The sequence below is a fragment of the Lynx canadensis genome, chromosome A1, assembly GCF_007474595.2.
Source record: "Lynx canadensis isolate LIC74 chromosome A1, mLynCan4.pri.v2, whole genome shotgun sequence".
NCBI classification, from domain to species: Eukaryota; Metazoa; Chordata; class Mammalia; order Carnivora; family Felidae; genus Lynx; species Lynx canadensis.
In genome coordinates, this window is record NC_044303.2 from 210,291,107 (window position 1) to 210,311,458 (window position 20,352).

General features: G+C 33.0%; 1 protein-coding gene across 4 annotated transcripts in view; it reads right to left on the reverse strand.

Annotated features, from left to right (window-relative positions):
* NIPBL (NIPBL cohesin loading factor) overlaps positions 1-20,352 on the reverse strand; it is a 202,867-nt gene that overhangs the window by 77,029 nt on the left and 105,486 nt on the right. For 3 of the 4 annotated variants that reach the window (XM_030331112.2, XM_030331102.2, XM_030331119.2), the window contains exons 9-10: positions 18,869-19,495; positions 11,203-12,828 (exon numbers count right to left, since the gene is read on the reverse strand). In XM_030331112.2, coding sequence (XP_030186972.1) covers positions 11,203-12,828; positions 18,869-19,495 — 2,253 coding nt within the window. The remainder of the gene's footprint in view (positions 1-11,202; positions 12,829-18,868; positions 19,496-20,352) is intronic. The other variant, XM_030331128.2, reaches the window with a different exon arrangement.

Sequence of the window (20,352 nt, forward strand, 5' to 3'; positions counted from 1 at the left end):
TGCATGGGTCCACTTATATGCCAATTTTTCTTGAGAGATACAGTATAGTATTGTAGATGTATTTTCTTTTTCTTATGATTTTTACAGTATATAATGCATGTAATAAACAAAATATGTATTGACTTTATGTTATTGGTAAAGCTTCCTGGTCAACATTAGGCTATATCAGTAGTTAAATTTTGGGGGAGTCAAAAGTTATACATGGATTTTTGACTGTGTAGAGGAAGAACCCTCCATGTTATTCAAGGATCAACTGAATTTGGAAAGAGCAGTAGCTAACTAGGAGAAAGGACATTCTCCTTTTTAGTAACGCTAAGGCTCTTTGGTTGAGTGAAAATGAGGGAAGTGAAACTCACAGCTTTCTATAGATGTTAGTTAACAGTCATCAGAGTAATAAGAAGGGAGGATCTATTTATAACTGAGGATGAGGTCTTAATTTAAGGGAAGAGAACATCAGGTAGATTACCTTCTCTAAAAGGAAAAGGTTAGGAAATAGGTTTGCTTTTGTTTGTGATGGTTTAGGAAAAATGGAAGTGATGCATAATGAGATAATCTAGTATAAAGTTGCTTTAATTTTGGTAAAGAGGCAGAGAGACCCCAGGTACTGGCTGGAGGCCTAATACTACTTACTCAGGATTACAAAAAAACTTAAAATATGAAACAGCAACTTTTATATCAAAATTATAGCATAGATAATTAAGCTCTCTGATACAAGGTAGTCAATATACTTTCAACTTATTTTTTTTTAAGTTTATTATTTTGAGAGAAGGTGTATGTGCACATGGGGGAAGGGCAGAGAGAGAGGCAGACAGAATCCCAAGCACTCTCCCTGCTGCCCACACAGAAGCCCGATCAGGGCTCAAATCCACAAACTGCATGATCTTAACCTGAGCCAAAGTCAAGAGTCAGACGCTTAACTGACTAAGCCACCCAGGTGCCCCACTCTTCTATTGCTTTAAAAAAAAATTTTTTTTTTTTTTTAATTTGAGAGAGACTGAGAGAGAAAAAGAATACACGAGTCAGGGAGAGGGCAGAGGAAGAGAGAGAGAATCTTAAGCAGGCTCTATGCACAGTGTGGAGCTGATATGGGGCTTGATCCCATGATGACTCAGGGATCACAACCTGAGCTGAAATCAAGACTTGGATGCTCAACCAACTAAGCCACCCAGGTGTCCCAATATTCTATTCTTGATGTAAATTTTTCTTAAAAGCACTGTGTCCATTTTTTTTTTAACAAGTCAACTTCCTGACTCATGATCATTATTGAAAAGATCAAATTTTCTACAATGCTTTACACAGCGATGTCTTTAGGAATTAACTGCTATGCAGAGATGTTTGAGATGATATGAAATGATTCAGCCTTTGCTTCTGAGTTCTGTTAAGTCTGCTTGTAGTTGACTGAAATGTATATACTCAGAATCTGTTGACTAGTATAGAATATATAACAGAGCAAATGGGGTTAAAATCCTTTAACTCATTACTTATACTATTCATAGAAATTTATTCCAAGGAAATCTATACAACAAAAAAATTCTATGAAGGTGTTTAGATCAGTTTTATCTATTATAACAGCTTTTTTCCAGATGAAAATTCTTTTCTAAATCCTGAAGGAAGTTTATCCACAAAGTGAAAAGATATCATAACTGACGTGTGACAAGTGTAAAATATATTAAAAGTAATTGAAATCTGATTTTACTTGTTATATATTTTATATATTAAATATTAATATATTAATAACTTATATAACCCCACTAAATGAGGTACTCAGATATTAAATATCCTTCTTGAAATACTATATTTGGCAAACTTCACACTACATAAATACTAGAGAACTAGAAAACTATTTCAAAACTCATTCTAGATGAATCGTTTTACATACACATATAAATACTCAAATAACAGTGGACATTACAAATTTTAGGTCTCCTTTGCTACAGAATAATCTATTTATCAGATTAACCTACATTACAATTTTAATTTTATATATCTACAGTAGGTAGGCTCAGCAAACTACAGCCTGTGGAGTCAAATATGCCCACCACACATTTCTGTATATTAAGTTTTATCAGAATACAGTGACACACAATCATTTCCATGTTGTCTATGGTTGCTTTCGTATTATTGCAATGTTAAAAAAAAGTGGCCCGTAAAGCCTAAAATATTTACAATCTGGGCCTTCACAGAAAAAGTCTGCTGACCCCTGATCTCTATCCTGTCATAGTTTTTTCAAATTGGAACAAAGTGCCAGCCACCTCGCCAGTGCAGTCACTATATTCTGTACATTTTAGATCACTGAAAATTGGTTTATTTAATGAAGACAAAAACCAAGGAGTTGGTTTGTAGCAAATGAAAAAAAACTATTACAAATGAAGCAGGCAGAAGAAAAGATTCCAAGAAAAATCTGGCTTTAAGCATCAGCTTTGATCTTGACACTAGTACTACAAATATCTCATCAATGTGCAGCTACTATATTACTATGGGGAAGAACGATAAAAAGAAACATGCTTTCCAGTAAGTTTATCATGTAAATGACAATTTACTACTAATCAACACAGAAAGTAGGAAGCAGGGATCAAATGATCCTTTCCTTGATATGTAGACACAGAGAAAAAATAAATAGTAGAAGCACAACCTAACTTTTAATCTCAAGGAACTAAAAAAAGAAAACAAAGCCCAAATTTAATAGAAGGATGAAAATATTAAAGAAGAAATAATTGAAACAGACTAAAAACAGAAAAGATCAATGAAACTAAGAAGTGAATTTCTGAAAAAATAAACAAAATAGACAAACCTTCAGCTACACTTACCAAGAAAAAAAGGAAGAGGACTCAAAAAAAAAATTAAAAACAAAAGAAGACGCATTAAAACTGGTACCATATAAATACAAAGGATCCATATACCTAGAAACATATAACCCACCAAGGCTGGCTCATGAAGAAATAAAAAATCTGAACAGACCAATTATTAGGAGATTGGATTAGTAATCAAAATCCTCCCACAAAGAAAAGCCCAGGACCAGACAAGTTCTCTGATGAATTCCAACAAACATTTAAAGAATATTAATTTTTTTCAAACACTTCCAAAAACAGAAGAGGAAGAAAAGGAGGGAACACTTCTGAAGTCAGCATTACCCTGATACCAAAACCAGAAAAGGACACTACAAGAAAGAAAATCACAGGCCAATATGTCTGATAAACATAGATTCAAAGTCCTCAACTAAATACTAGCAAATAGCATTCAATAACACATTAAAAGAATCAGGATTATATACCATGATGAAGTGGGATTTATTGCAGAAATGCATGAATGGTTTAAAATCTGTCAATTAATGTGATACACATTAACAAAATGAATGATAAAAATAATATGATCATCTATTTAATAGATGCAGAAAAGCATTTTAAAAAATTCAACATCTATTCATGATGAAAACTCTCAACAAACTGCATACAAAGGGAATGTACCTGAACATAATAAAGGCCATATATGACAAGCCCACAGCTAATATCTTACTCAATGGTGAAAAGCTTTATAAGGAACAAGATAAGGATGCCCAATCTTGCCATCTTTATTCAACATAGTACTAGAAGTCCTAGCCAGAGCAGAGCAATTAGGGAGGAAAAAGAAATAAAAGGCATCCAGACCAGAAAGGAAAAATTAACTACCGCTATTGCCCGATTACATGATATATATAGAAAACCTAAAGATTCCACCAATAAACTGTTAGAACTAATAAAGTAAATAAGGTTGCAGGATACAAAATCAACATACAAAAATCAGTTGCATTTTGATATACTAACAATAATCAGAAAGAGAATTAAGAAAAAAATCCATTTATAATTACATCCAAAAGAACAAAATACAAGGAATAAATTTAACCAGAGGTGAAAGATCTGTACACTGAAAACTAGAAAAAGTTGATAGAAGGAACTAAAGAGACAAATAAATGCAAAGAAAGTTCTGTGCTCATGGATTACAAGAATTAATGCTGTTAAAATGCCCACACTACCCAAAGCCATCTATATATACAAAGCAATCCCTGTCAAAATTCCAATGACATTTATTACAGAAATAGAACAGCCCTAAAATTTGCACAGAACCACAAAATAGTCAAATAACCAAAGCAATCTTAAGAAAGAAGAACAAAGCTCAGGGCACCATGCTTCCTGATCTTAAACTATATTGCAAAGCTGTAGTAATCAAAACAGTATGATAATGGCATAAAAATAAACACATATATCAATGGAACAGATAAGACAGCCCAGAAATAAACTCATGCATATATGGTCAATTAATTTACAAAAAAGCAGCCAAGAATATTCAACAAAGAAAGGATGGTCATTTAAAAAATTTTTTTTAGGGGCGCCTGGGTGGCGCAGTCGGTTAAGCGTCCGACTTCAGCCAGGTCACGATCTCGCGGTCCGTGAGTTCGAGCCCCGCGTCAGGCTCTGGCCCGATGGCTCAGAGCCTGGAGCCTGTTTCCGATTCTGTGTCTCCCTCTCTCTCTGCCCCTCCCCCGTTCATGCTCTGTCTCTCTCTGTCCCAAAAATAAATAAACGTTGAAAAAAAAAATTTAAAAAAAAAAATTTTTAAGGGGCACCTGGGTGGCTCAGTTGGTTAAGTGTCCGACTTCGGCTCAGAGGTTTGTGAGTTCGAGCCCTGCATCGGGCTCTGTGCTGACAGCTTAGGGCCTGGAGCCTGCTTCGGATTCTGTGTCTCCCTCTCTCTTTGCTCCTCCCCTGCTCACACTCTGTTTCTCTCTCAAAAATAAAGAGGTGCGTCTGGGTGGCTCAGTCGGTTAGGCGTCCGACTTCAGTTCAGGTCATGATCCCACAGTCTGTGAGTTCGAGCCCTGCGTCAGGCTCTGTGCTGACAGCTCAGAGCCTGGAGCCTGCTTTGGATTCTGTGTCTCCCTCTCTCTCTGCCCCTCCCCAGCTCATGCTCTGTCTCTCTCTGTCTCAAAAATAAATAAAAACATTAAAAAAAAAAAAAAGATTTAACAAAAATAAGAAAAAAATTTTTAAGTGTATTTATTTATTTTGAGAGAGAGAGAGAGAGAGAGAGAGAGAGAAGTGCAAGTACATGTGTGGGGGAGGGGCAGAGAGAGAGAGAGAGAAAAAAAATCCAAAGCATGCTCTGTGCTATTAGCTATTAGCACAGAGCCTGCTATGGGGCTCGATCTCAGGAACCATGATGGCCAACAAGTGTAACAAGTGTATGAAAAGGTGCTCAACATCACTAATCATCAGGGAAATGCAAATCAAAACTGGAAGAAGGTACACCTGCTGGAATGGCTATTATCAAAAAGGCAACAACAAGTGTTGGTGAGAATGTGGAGAAAATGTAACCTTGTGCACTGTTGGGGGGGGGGATATAAACTGGTCTAGCCAATGAAAAATAGTATGGAGGTCTCAAATAAAACCACCATAGGATCCAGCAATACTCACTTCTGGATATATACCCAAAGGGAATGAAATCACTATTTCAAAGAGATATCTCCACAGCCTGTCCCCACCCATGTTCACTGAAGCATTATTTACAATAGCCAAGACATGAAAACAACCTAAGTTGTTTAGTCTATTGACAAATGAGTAAAGAAAAATGTGGTGTAAATGTATATGTACACACACACACTAGATTATTCAGTAACAAAAAAGAAGGAAAGCATATCATTTGCAACAACATGGATGTACCCTGCGGGGCCTTATGCTAGGAGAAATAAGTCAAATAGCGAGAGACAAATACTGTGTGACTTCACTTATATGTGGAATCTAAAAAAACTGAACTCACAGAAACAGAGAACAGGTTGGTGGTTGCCAGACACGGGGGTGGAGGGGGGTGGTGGTTGTTGGGTGAAATGGGTACAGGTGTTCAAAATGTATAAACTTCTGGTTATAAGATGAATAATTTCTGGGGATATAATGTACACCATAGTTACTACAGTTAACAGTACCATACTGTGTATTTCAAAGTTGCTAAGACAGCAAATCTTAAAAGTTCTCATAAGAAAAAAAAAATAGAACTATGTGAGGTGATGAATGCTAATTTATTGTGGTAATTATTTCATGATATATACATACATCAAATTATTATTTTGTACACTTCAATGAAATGCTATTATGTTAAATACATCTCAAAAAATTGACAAGAAATGGTGGTAGCAGTGTCTTCGAATATACTGTGAATATAAAGTATATATACATAAAAAGTTTTTCAAAAATACTCTCATTAGATAAACTCAATGAAAATGGCATGACTGCATTTCGTCATATAAAAAATTGGACAGCTCTTGGTTCTTACTGCAAGATTCCTTTTGGTTCTCATAAATGAATGAGGTAGGAAGAAAATTGGTTTCTCCATTATAAAGTGAATGAACCAAGGCTACAATTTATTCGAGATTCTGATTCCAGTGCACTTTGTATTATAATTTATAATGGACTTAATGGAGAATTTTCAATTTTCAACATTAGAAGCCAGAGAAGGCTAATTTTTTTAATCTGGAGGGGATCCAGATTTAAAAATCCACATTATATTGTATCATATTATATCAGAGTATAGTATTATATACTGTTACTCTGATATATTACTCTTACTATAGTGAATTCTCTTATTCTAAAAAAAGTTATTGAAACCCTCCTCTACAAGAGACTGATATTAAGATAATGAAAACCTACTTGATATTATACTATACTAAATCATCCTATGTATTATATTATACATACAGTTGACTTTGAATAATATGGGTTTGACCTACACAGGTCCACTTATAGACAGAATTTTTCCAATAAATATAGTATAGTACTATAGATGTATTTTCTCTTATGATTTTAATAATTTTCTTTTCTCTAGCTTACTTTATTGTAAAAGTACAGTATATAATACCTTAGAATTCATATCTGTTATATATGTATATATATGTATGTGTGTGTGTGTGTGTGTGTGTGTGTGTGTGTGTACGTTAATCAACTGTTTATGTTATCTGCAAGGCATCCGGTCAACAGTAAGCTACTGGCAGAGAAGTTTCTGTGAGTCCAACGTTATACGTAGATTTTCAAGTGTGTGGTGGCCAGTGCCCCTAACCCCCATGTTGTTAAAGAGTCAACTGTACTATGATACATTAACCTATATAATAAAATTAACTTACTACAATATTATATTAACGATTTACTATTATACTATGATATAGTATACTATGATCTATCAAGTAGGTATTCATTATCTTAGTATAGGTATCAGGCTCTTGTAGGGGAGGATTTCAGTAACTTTTTTTAGAGTAAGAGAGAATTCAGTGTGTTCTTCATAAATAGAAGGTTCTCTCACAAGTAATTATTTGCTATCTTCTCACCCCTCAATCATACATACACCTATTTCTAACATATAGGAAAACTTTATAGAAGCAACCAATGTATTATAGCGAACAACATTTAGTAGTTTAACTGGTACAGTAATAACTGAGGTGAAATAACTGCTCCCAATATGACCGCAACCATTACCTAACCAAATGAACCCTAGGGTTTAAACACTGTTGACTATTTGAGCTGTTAGAGAAGTACACATTCCCAGCGAAAACCATTTTCAGTAACTGTTTCATGGTTTAAGGGCCATGATCTCAAATATAGATGGTATGGGATATTTCTTAAAAGTAGTGAGTTAAGTGATACAAAATGATACACTGGTTGGAAGGAAGTATGTGGAGGAAGAAAAAAAATTATCTCCTTGGACATAAAGCTAAAATATCATGAGACATTCTGGAATTGTAAATAACCAATCAAATTGTTAATGTGTGTGATTACAGATACTAAGCTGCTAATAACACATAAGGCAGGCTAGCTGATGAACATGCCAATCTTAAAGACCTCTTAACTTCATATTATTTTAATTTGGAGACATATTATACATTAGGGTATATCAGGACAATAGTCTAAGAATATTTTAACAATAAAGATACTATTTTTGGCATTTCAGTATACTGACTGAAGTATAATAGAAGATATTTTAAAAATTTTAAAGGTTTTAAAAGATTATGTTGATTCTCTGTACCCATCCCCCACTTGAAAAAGAAGAAACAAAGTGATGGTAAGACAGAAGATGAAAGAAGCAGGATGAGAACAGAAGTCATACTGAGCCAATCTGTAACAGCTATAGAGCAAAATAAGAAAAAGGGTAAATTAAACAGATATACATATGAGTAAGTTTTCTTGGGATCTTAACAAAAAGTAGGTAGTTGACAGTGTAAAACAAGTTATAACAAATTTTAGGGGACACAAAGTTGAAAATTGTGTAGCTCTTGGGTTAGGGTCTACTGGTAGGAACATAAAAAATGAACACACATTTTTAATCTGCACACAAATCCTCTTCTGAAACATGGTGGCAACAGTCATTCAACAGATATTTAATATGCTAATTAAGCACTAGGTATTATGTTAGGTACTGGGATACACACATATCCCCATAGAAATAAAACAATGTCACTTTACATTTAATATGGTCACACAAACAACAAATATAAATAATATTTATTATAAGTTATAAATCTATATGCCTACCATTCAAAATTGATCAGCTTAAAGTATACTCAAGGAATTTTAAACTATTCCTAAAGAATGGATATTTTAAATATTGACATCAGGTAAAAATATGTAAAAGACAGAATTTCATGACTCTTCCAAGAAAACCTACCAAGAATTTTGGCCTTAGAAATCAACCACAAAAGTATCTCAGCAATACTCAATACAATTCCTTTACTTAGAAAAACACCAACATGTCAGAATATGTGATTCTCTGTGACTCTCCAAAAGAAAGTCTCAAGTAATGTGTGCTACACAAAGGGTAGTTATGCCACAACTATGCTTCCTATGTAATTAAAAAAAATTCACAATTATGTAACTGTGCTATTGCTAACTTAGTAGCAGACATCTAAGATAAAACCAAAATTAGTATACTAAAAAATAACAGATATGAATTCTAAGGTACAAATAAAGCCAAATGATATACATGGGATCCTGAAGTGAATCTAAGCATTAAAATAATATTTTTAATGGAAATGTTCACTTAATAATAATTGCAGATCTGTAATATATGTGTGTATATGTACTTGCACATGTGTACGTACACACACACACACACACACACAGCCTACTCTAACAGGCAGACACACCCAGATAGCCTACTTACTAACATGAATATGTCAAGTATATACATTCATGTTAAAAGTACATTTAGGAGGAACATGAATTAGTACTAAAAAGTTTACATTCACAGGCAATGAAAAAACCAGGGGAAATAGTACAGCAGTTACTATTAGGAGTACTATATTAGGAGCTATATTCGTTTCTTGATGTTCAGTTGTAAAGATTCTTTGTTAGGACAGAGCTTAGAAAGCAAGGCTAGCATAAGCTGACAGAGGGCAGGGGAGAAAAAGACGGTCCAGATCAAGGGACAAGAGGGTACCACTTTCCATCTTTCTGACTCTTCTAAAATTGTAGCTTATACTATGTATAAGCCATTCCCAAAGTTTCAGTGAAAATTTTAAAAAACAATCTGTATCTAAATTCTAGTGCTGGCCACTACATTCTAACAACCTCTTTTACATAAGCAAGTAATTCTGAAGAAATGCATCTAAGTCAAATAATAAAGACTGTTAGTTACACCTGAAGTCTTAATTTTTTAAGTCTGACTGCTATAATTTAAAATCTAAAGCTTCACTACAAAAGGATAAATATTAGTGATAAAGACAATCTTTTTTCATTTTTGAAACATAAAATTAAATAGTGAAAAAATAAACATTTGATAAAGACCAAGTAACAGTAAAAAAAAAAAGATCAGTCATGAGAAGCGACTTCTTTGAATAAAGAGTTCTTAACAGTAATACTATGTTTTCATTGAGCTTTTTTTGATAGACAAGATACAACATTTTACAAAAATAATAATAACCATTACACCTTCTGGATCTCTTAGTACACTGCAGTGCTATACAACACAACTTTTTATGATGATGCAAATGTCCTCTATGTGTGTAAATAAGGGAGCCACTTGCCACATGTGGCTGCTGAGAATATGAATTTCTTAATTTTATTTAAAGTAATTTCCATTTAAATAGCCTAAGAGTCTAGTTGGCTATCCTACTAAATAGCACAATTCAAGAGTTTCATAGTCCTATAAGTAAATATAAATCTAAGTTCTTAATGAACCTCTTTTACAGAAGGAGAACTTAAAAATCAAACTTTCACCTCTATTGTCTTAAAATCTGTATCTTAATGTATTTATACTGCATGGGCTAAATAGGTCTTGCCACACACCATCATCAAATTATATATACATATATATTGTATATATACTTATATATTTTTAAAGCAGTATACAAAGGAATACAAAATTATATTTTCTGCACAAACTGCCATTGTATTCTCAATACTTAGGACTTTCTTTTTCCTGGAAATAATACTACTCAAGTAACCACAGGATTTAACTCAGCAACCATATAATAAACAAAACAAAAAACCCACCCCAAACCTCAAAACTAATGATTTAACCCAATTTAAGAGGTGAATACTATTCCCTATTACTTTTCCCTAGAAAAGAACAAAACTATATTTTTTAAATAAAACGTCTGTAACTAACCACCTCTCCCACAAAAAGATAATAACCTTTTATATAACTTTCTAAATTATATAAATTTAAACTATGCATCAATAATTAACATACATAAGTATGTAAGAAAATAGTATTGAGACACAATGTTCTGAAGAGCTTATAACATTGATTTTTGTATACCATATAGCTTTCCTGAGATGTTAGAAATTAAAATTCAATATACTACCTCCTTACAGAATGGAATACTTCTACAGTCTGAATAACTTTTTAGGAAGTTGTTACATACATCCATCCTAATCATTCATTTGATTAATAAGCAACTTTCAAAAATACATGAAATAACTAAACAGCAAAAGAACTTATCTCTGAGTACCAAAGTAAAAATCATGACTACACCAAGTAGTTCAAATAGGGGTGGAAGACAAAGAATTTTCACTGAGAACTTTTTATTTATATTACTGAAAACAATTCATTATTGTTTTATATAAATGTTATGTTTTCATGTAGCAGTGCTTCAATTTTTGTAAATTTCCACTTTTTTAATCCTTAGTAACCCTATAACTTGAAAACTAATTAGAATACAAGTGACATCAGTGTAAGTATTCTTACCTTTATTTGACTTTGATGGTTTATTCTTGATAGGTTTAAGGGAACTTCTTGATTTATCTTCTCTATCTTTAATAAGTTTCTGAACATCATCCAAAGACAGTTTTTGCAGCACAACTACAGGCTTAGCTCCTTTATTTAGATCTTCAACTAATCCCATTTTTTCTACTTTGTCTTTCTGCTCTCCTTTCATTTCCATTTTCTTTGTCTCCTGAGTAATATTACCATCTTTATCCCTCTTGATTTTTGGAATGACAAAATTTTTCAATGCACCAGACCTGCCCCCCAACAAATAACTTGGAAATTCTGCCTTATTGTCAGGATGAGCTTTGTTACTGTCTACTTTACTCTTATTGCCCTCTGTCCTTTTGTCATCTTTACTATTTGGTGATTTAAAACCAGGCTTATCAGGTCTTGATTTATTAGAATCTCCTTGTTTAACACGAGGACTGTCAGGCCTTGATTTTTGCTCCCCAGAAGATGGTCTTTCCCGTAAGTCCCCTGATTCATGTCTATGTTTTCTTTCTAGTTTATCAGGTTTTGAACCATCAGATTTAATGCCATGTTCATTTCTATTAGAAGATCTCAATGTTTCTGGTCTTCGAACCCTAGACTGATCCCCTCGATGTCGCTCTGATTCACTCCTGTCATCTGATTTTTGTTTACTATCATGGTCGCGTCTTAAGGACTCAGAAATAGATCGCCCATCAGGTCTCTGCTTTAAGGCTTCAGCTCGTTCTGATTTTAACCGAGGTGAATCAGATTTAATATCCTGTTTATGTTTAGACACTTCAGGTTTTTTGTCTGTTGATGGCTTTCCAGAATCCCTCCTATTTTCGTGCCTATGTTTTGGTGTTTCAGGCCGACCTTCATTTTTTTGCTTTGGAGTTTCAGGTCGGCCGTCACCTTTCTGCTTTGGAGTTTCAGGCCGTCCATCACCCTTCTGTTTTGGGGTTTCAGGGCGCCCATCACTCTTTTGTTTTGGAGTTTCAGGTCGGCTTTCACCCTTTTGCTTTGGGGTTTCGGGTCTTGCCTTTGTTGTTTCTGATCTGCCATTATTTTGTTTGTTGTCATTTGGTTTTATGTCAGACAGTCTATTTTCATTCTGTTTAGGTTCGGCTGTGGTGCTCTCATTTTGTTTGGATTCAGTTGTTCTGCTCTCATTCTGTTTCAGTTCTTCTGTTTGTGTCTCAATTTTAGCTTCTAACTTACTTTCATTTGACTTTGTCTCCACCAATCTGTTTTCATTTGGTTTAGATTCTGTCAATCTGCTTTCATTTTGTTTCATTTCACTCTTTGAAAGCTCAGCATCAGACTTTTTTTTAGGAGTCTCAGGATGGTTTTCTGGTGTAGATTTAAGATTTCCAATAAGATCTTCCTGAAGAACAGAAATAGGTGCATCATTACATGGTTTGATTTCTTCAGGCTTTTTTATGGAGTCTGAATCCTGAGTTATAGAAGCCTGAGAGTCCACTCTTCCTGCCTGATGAAGATCAATGCTAACCATTAATGCTGGCCTTGACCCATTTCCCGTAGAACCCGTCTCCTGAGAAGCTGGTCTATTACCTCCTGTAGCACCCCCAGCCTCCTGTGGGTAAGAATCTTGTTTTCTTTTTTTCAAAGGCTTATCTGAAATTTAAAGATAAATATTCAGTATCAGTAATAGACACATATTCTTATCTTACTAAAAGCCATAAAGACTTTGATATTTAAGTCGCAATGTTTTTTTTTAATGTGGTGAATGCAAATGTCAATATGCATGTATAAAATAGCAGGCATGAATGACAATACTATTAAACCAAGGTTTAAGGAAATATTCATGCGTGCAGTACCTCAATAAATATTCACGACTACAGTAACAAGTATTTAACAGCGTATTTGTTGAGTATATAAATAAGCCCAAGAGTATAAAAAAACAGAACGTATAATACATTAAATACAAACATATATTTATGTTTGTATATATAAAGGGTAAACCAGATTCTTTACATAAGAATAAGGAAACCAGTTATAAATCATATGTTCTCATTTAAGATCATTTTAACCATTAACCAAAAACTAAGTACCGCAAATCTGCTGACATACTAAACAGGAAACATAAGGTTTTACAACATGTAAGAGAAGTATGGAAAAGAATAAAACCCAAAAGAAAATAGAAATCATGCCACTGAAAAAAGATAAATGAGAATAAGGTGGAAAAAAGAATTAAACAGCTTGTCATTAACCTTTGATTCAGGATTCAAATCCTTCAAGGTGTCAACAGCACAAATGGAATTTAAAAGCTAACACACAATCAGAAGTATATTTAAAATAAGGAAATACATTAATACTATAAGTATAAAAAAATGAGACACATATAAAGACTCTTTAGATAAATCCTGTCTTAATAGCAACTTCCACTTAAGAAAAATGCTTTGGCTCTTCCATGTAAAGTTCTAGGGATCTATATATTGGCCTCATTAAGAAACAATTTACAGTATTCTGAAATGTAAAGACAAAAATACACACAAGCACAACTCTACCACCACAATAAAATGCCAAGGTATTTTTAACAGTTAGGTACTTCTATGCATGATTCCACTTGACTCAAGAGGCTGCTAGGTCATTTTCTATAAATTGAATCTCTAGTTAGTTCTTGGAAATAGTTATATTATAGTACCTTAAGGTTTTGTCTGCTTTAATATTTACTTGCTGAATTACCTAGCTATGTTTTAAAGGTCATTTTAACTCATCTTTGTAAGAGAACCTCTAGATTTCTCTTATGATATTCATCAATGTGATATAAAACCATTGAAGGAAAACAAGGTTAAAAGACAAACTGACCACTAAAACACAATCCCTTATTGCTAGAAAACCAAGTTGTGGAAAAAAAAAAATAATAGTGGTAATGTTGCTTTTATACACCAAAGTTCTGTCATTTTGTTTTCAAAGTGAGAAGCGGCAGTTCATTCCAGCTTAAAATCTAGTAAAATATTTTACTAAAATTTACTTCAAATATTTGCTAGTAATTTTTGTACAAGTCATTCTGCTGCTTGTTCAGAAGTCAAGTCTACCATCACATAAGCTCCATTTGTAAAATAACTATATAATAATAATAAAGTATATTATCATCTATTTTCCCCAGTAAAAACTACCCTGGCAAGAACTTATATGAAACTTTCTGCATCAGTACTTAAGAAGAAAGCACTCAGAATACTAAATTTATATTTCCATAATTTTATTTTGTAATGTTCTGCCACACAAAATAATCTTTATATCTTACCATAGGGCATACCAAATAATTACTACCTCATAAATGGGATGCCTTACAACCTATACCCTTAAATCTTTAGGACAAGAATCTAGAAATTTAAATAGTATAATCTAGTTGAAGATTTTTAACATATTTTTCAATGAAACATGCTTGTGAAAGTTATTAAAATGGTAACCTAAGGATACTTAAGTACTGTAATGACATCACAGATCTCAGGCATCTGAGAATTTCTCTTAAGAAATCTGTGGTTTGTCCTTTTATTAATATGAGCAATCAGTCTTTCTTCTGAACATTAACATTAAAATATCTTGAAGGCTAAATTTTAAAGGATTACAAAATACTTAAACGAGTTTATAGATCATTAACCTCATTTCAATTTGTAATTTATCAGTAAAATTAAAATTGGGCATAATTTAATTTCAAAGGAATTGTCATGTTTGACTTATTTATCTTAAACTATAGATGCTATGGTTATAATAAAAATGTATGAAAGCATTTGCACGTGAGTAATATATTAAGATTGGGAAAGATGTTGTAATTTTTTCTATTATGCACAATATATTGCTAAGTACAAAGTTTTAATTTTTCAACTATTGAAAAGTACTTCACCTCTTCTGTAAAACCGGGAAAAATTCCATTACTGCTGCAAGGATTCTTGAATATGTTAAGAGCACGCAGGTTTGATTCACTTGATCTGATTCAGTTCCACCATGAACTTATTCCTGTAAAGTGGCTCTGAATCTGCATGTCACTTTTGTCTATCCACTTTTGTTATCAGTCTTCATTACATCATAACCTTCACCTAATGATGGAAAGCCATCTCTATGAAGAATAATTTCAATATTTAGGACGCTGATTGTCTTTAAGCCCTCTTCAGCACTGGGTACCATAAGTTTAGCTATCAGAATGCACAGAGTCCTGAAGAAAATGCATACAAAAAGATACAATATCTTCAAAACCAACAATACTTGTCATCTAGATGCTGATGTGAAATGAAAATAAGATCTAGCCATTAGAGAAATTCTGAACTTGATTATGCTTGTAAGAAACAAACTATAACACTTGCTTAAATCTACAAGTGATAACTGAAAACACTTAAAACAGCAGTTATACACATGGTAGCCAATTATGAAAAATGAAAACATCCCATCCCTAAAATGCAGTATAAACTAAGTGACTAACTGTCCTGTTCCTGTCTCCTCTCTTATTCCAAATAAGAGTAGGTAATTTACTTTTTATAAGGGTTATAGTGTAAGAATATTGTAACATTCTAAAAAACATTAGTAGCTAGGCTAGGCCATTCCTCATACTTGCTAACATGGAAAGTGGACCTTGGGAAAAGATGAAATAGGCAAAGATGAACAAAGAAACCCTCTCTTTGAAAAAAGAAAGCAGGAATTTTCAGCACACGAAGGAGATATTAATGTCTATGATAGATCATCCCAGAAGCAAAGATGAATAGCCTTTTAAAATTAATTTATGTAATTATAGACATTGGAAATATGAGCAAAAGATGGAACAAAAAGGTCCTTTGAGAATATTATAAAATATTAGGTTACAGAGAATTAACCTATCAGTGTATATAAAACTATCCAAAGAAGGGAGAAAAGGCCACAGGACATCAATACCTAGCAGCCAGAAAAGTGTCCTCTGTACGTGGAACAGAGGTCCATTAGGTCTGCCACAGCTTAGGTAAAGTATTTCTTAAAATTATTCTATCCTTATTCTTGAGTTCCATAATTATCAAACAACCATGTGTGTTAAACTTTCTAATCTTATTGACAAGGTATAGTTTTTCCATTTCTGATCTATTGAAAGGAATGCTTCTCTCATAACAAATGAATAAAATGGAAACAAGCTCAGACCCCAGAACAGTGCTCTCAGTAAAACAAGTCGTGTTGTGTATTCCATACCACCACCAATACAATGGTTATAAAAAAGTTCTCAGTGCCATACCTTAGAATGCAAGGTAATTATCAGTTTCGCAGTTTAACCCTAAAACGCAGTGGTAACTAGTAATAAATTCATTTCAAGGAAATATTTCACTTCTCAAGGCCTGACTATAAAACTACTACCACTTCAGACAATGTTGCTTTTATTTACGATCTTACCTATGATCTTAGAGCAATACACCAGACCTTTAATCTTCCCAAATTTTCAAGATAACTGCTTATACATTAAACACTGTCCCATCACACAATGTAGAAACTGAATATAAAATGACAGGATTCAAATCACAGGTGTTTGGTGGCACCTAAATTCCAAAGGTGTGCAAATAAAGCCATGAAATAATGGGAACATGGCTTTCAGGAAACAAGTCAGAATGACAGTACGAATACGAGGTCGGCAAAATCAGTATAACCAATTTGGAAAAATACACATACTAAATCATCTATATCAAACTAAAGACCGAGTAGTTCCAATGAACATTTATCCTTTAATCCTTATAGCACCAGATACTTCTGTAAGTCAACTTACAAAGTTCAAAATTGTAAATCAGCTCTGTTCACTCAACTTTTCAATTTATCTTTGTTAGAGCCACACTATCACAGATTATGGAGAAAACTGATTAGATAATTAAAAGTAAAATATATATTATAAGTTTCTGAAAGAACAGGATGCTGTTTGCTGAATTTGTTTTATTCTCCCTAAAAAAAGTTACCAGTCTAAAATAAGTTTGCAATTAAGCAGTTAGCCTTATTTATTATCCTTATTTTCACTTGGTTTTTGAAAGTAAAAACTTAGGCTTCAACAAATGTGATACAATAAAAGTTCAGGAAAGAAAAAACAAGTTCACCATTTCCTATGTTTTCGTTCCTACCAACTATTTAAAAAAATCACTTAAAAAATTAAGCACCTTTTTAAGAACATAATTTCCCAAAACACAGATTAAAATGTCATACAAAAATTCAGTTCTCAAGGCAACTAGTATTTCTCAGTCAAGAAATTACAATTTTGTTTCTTATAAAACTGTCATAGGATTCAGGAATTTGGGATTAATATTACCAACAGAAGATAAATAATACTGCTGTCTTTACTTGACATGCATATACTTTTATAAGAGGTTAGAAGAGGAGATACATTTTGGAACCCATATGGTTACTATTTCCTGAACCACACATTACTAAACCAGAAGAATAAGCAACACTTCATTTCATCCTTAACATCAACAGTTTAGCAGTTAAAAAAAAATTCCAGTGCCCTAGCCAAAAAAATAAAGACTTCCACCAATCTCTTTACTTGCACCAATCTGTGATTCAGGCACTTAGAAAGCATCATAGAACAACAATTACTAAATAAGGTCTATTTTTTCAATAATGTTAAAAAGAGCCATCATGAGAGACAGGAAATACAATAAAAATCTTCAGCATGTTTCTTAGCGTAGAAACATAATTATCTAGAAATGATCCTGTCATATAATGAACAAGATCATATATAAAGAAGAGTTCTAACCAACACGAAGAAGTTTTGTTTTATAATTATCAAAAAGAAAATATGAGAACTATATGTCAATCTAGAATATTTAACTAGAAAATTGAATCATATAGTATGCTTTGGTTTGGGTAGTCAAACATGTATATGAATTTGTAAATAACACCAAATCCATAAATTACATTACTAATTTCAATTAATGATTCATCAGTCTCTCAAAAATTTTAAGAGTTTTATACATAGAGTTCACCAAATAATCAATAATTTAATAGGGACTTTCTTTTATTTAATTATAATTTTTATAAGCACAAAAAAAGTCCATAAATTCAATGAACAGGTGTCTTGAAACTCCATCCTAATATACTACTCAGACAAAAGGGAACACTTAACTCTAATCACCAAGAAAAGATCCTTGATCCTTAAGATTTGCTACTTAATATAAATTTAAAATTCTTTCCCATAATTTTTTACAACAACAAAAATCCCCCAAACTATATTAAAAGACAGTAGGATTTGAAACTGATTATTGACTGAATTAACTAATTTGAAACAGGATTATTAACTGAACAAACATACACACAAACTTTTCTTAAATGTACTGATTCAAAATAGTTTTATAGCAGTTACCCTCGTTTTGACAGAAAAAAAGGTGAAGATGCAAAACTAACATAACTTATGGAAAATACAGATGATAGAAACACTAATGTGCAATTTAGTAGACAATCACAGATAATATCACTTGGTACATAATAGGTGATAGACCTGTGATACAGAATTACCAAATCTCAGACAGTTGTTCCAGATAAAAAATGAAATTACGAATTTAACTTCTGAGGTGTGAGCATTAGTAATAAAAACATAATTGAGAGACATAAAGAATTATAAAATATAATAAAAAAAAAGAGTACCTAAAAAAAAACCTTTTTTACATTATAATTACATATTTGCCCAGAGTATGATGTGGGAGTAATGAGATTATTTTACCTTTGTCTTGAACTTCTTTTGAAAAGCGCTCCCTTTCAATAGCTGATTCTCTCTCTATTCGTTCAATTTCAGCCAATGCATCCAATTCCACTTCGTCATATATAGGTCCCTGTTGTGATACCTGCTGCTGATTCTGTACCACAGAAGTCTGGGGCTGTTTTGTAGCAACTGAAGTGTTCTGTTGTAAAACAGGCACTTGATTTGCTGGAAGGAATGCTGTTTGTTCTTGCTGCGACAAACACTGAGCAGCATTTAGTGGGCGGTTTACATCCTGTGGAGTAATGGGTGTTTTTGAAGTCTGTCCTGGGTACTGCACATTAAAAGGAATATCATTTTCTGAAACATTGCTATTTTCCATACCAGAAAGCATATCCTCTTGCTGGTCCATGTCTGAAGACCTTACACGAGAAAGTCTTAATGTAAGTTTAGTAGAGTCCTTGGATGGAGAACTAATGATATCATACATTGCAGCTTTCTCACTCTGGTCTTTTTCGTCCTTGCCTAATTTCATTTTCTTTTGCTTCTTTTGCTTTCTTTCTGGAGAATCTAGCAAGATGTCTGGTGGAACATCTCGAGGTGATGAACAAGGTAGAGGCTGAGACTGAAGGATTAAAGGTGGTCTTGATCCTAGAAAAGCAATTCAACAGGAATGAACAATTGTGCTAGTTTTATGTGTTCGTACACTGATAGAAATACTAAATATGTGACAATACAGTAATGCTAGAAAAAATATTAAGGAATTATCTAATCTCAGCAACTCATTTACAAAATATGAAAAGAAAGCCTAAAGACTTGTCCCATAATCTTTGAGCTTGCTGGTAGATGATCCAGGTTTAACTGAAGTATGAGTATTCCATCTGCCAGACCAGCATTATGTTATTTCTATTTTTGTTCTTATAAAATATAAATACTTTGTTTGAAAATAGCAAAGGAGTTCATTGTTTCTAAAGATGATACAACACAAATATTTTGGGCAAATATTTCCTATTCTTTCACTTAATATTTAGGAAAACTAACAAATCTAAAGTAAGAATAAATCTATTAAATTACAAAATAACAAATTAATCCTAGAAACTACACTCACATGAATACTTACTGGTGTAAGAAAAAGAAAGTGGGAAAAATGAAAATTTTTAGAATCCTTACTTCCTTTACAAACTGATGGTAAATTACTGATTTATACCTTTATGTGATGTTCTCTTTCTCCCTCCACTTAAATAGCATTCACACATTCTCTTCAGCTTGCTAATCCTCCTTCTATTAGAAAAAATTTAAGTCCAGCAAATTTCAAGGCTCAATAAAATATCTTTGGCCCAGATCCCATTAATTTAACAAATGTTTTATGATACAAATAAGTGGTAAAAATAAGCTAACCAAATGGAAAAATTCTTTGTTAACAAACTGTTAAATGAGGAAAAATGCATTGATATGCTTCAAAAATAAAAGTATGATTGTTACACTGCTTATCATTAGACTATAAAAAG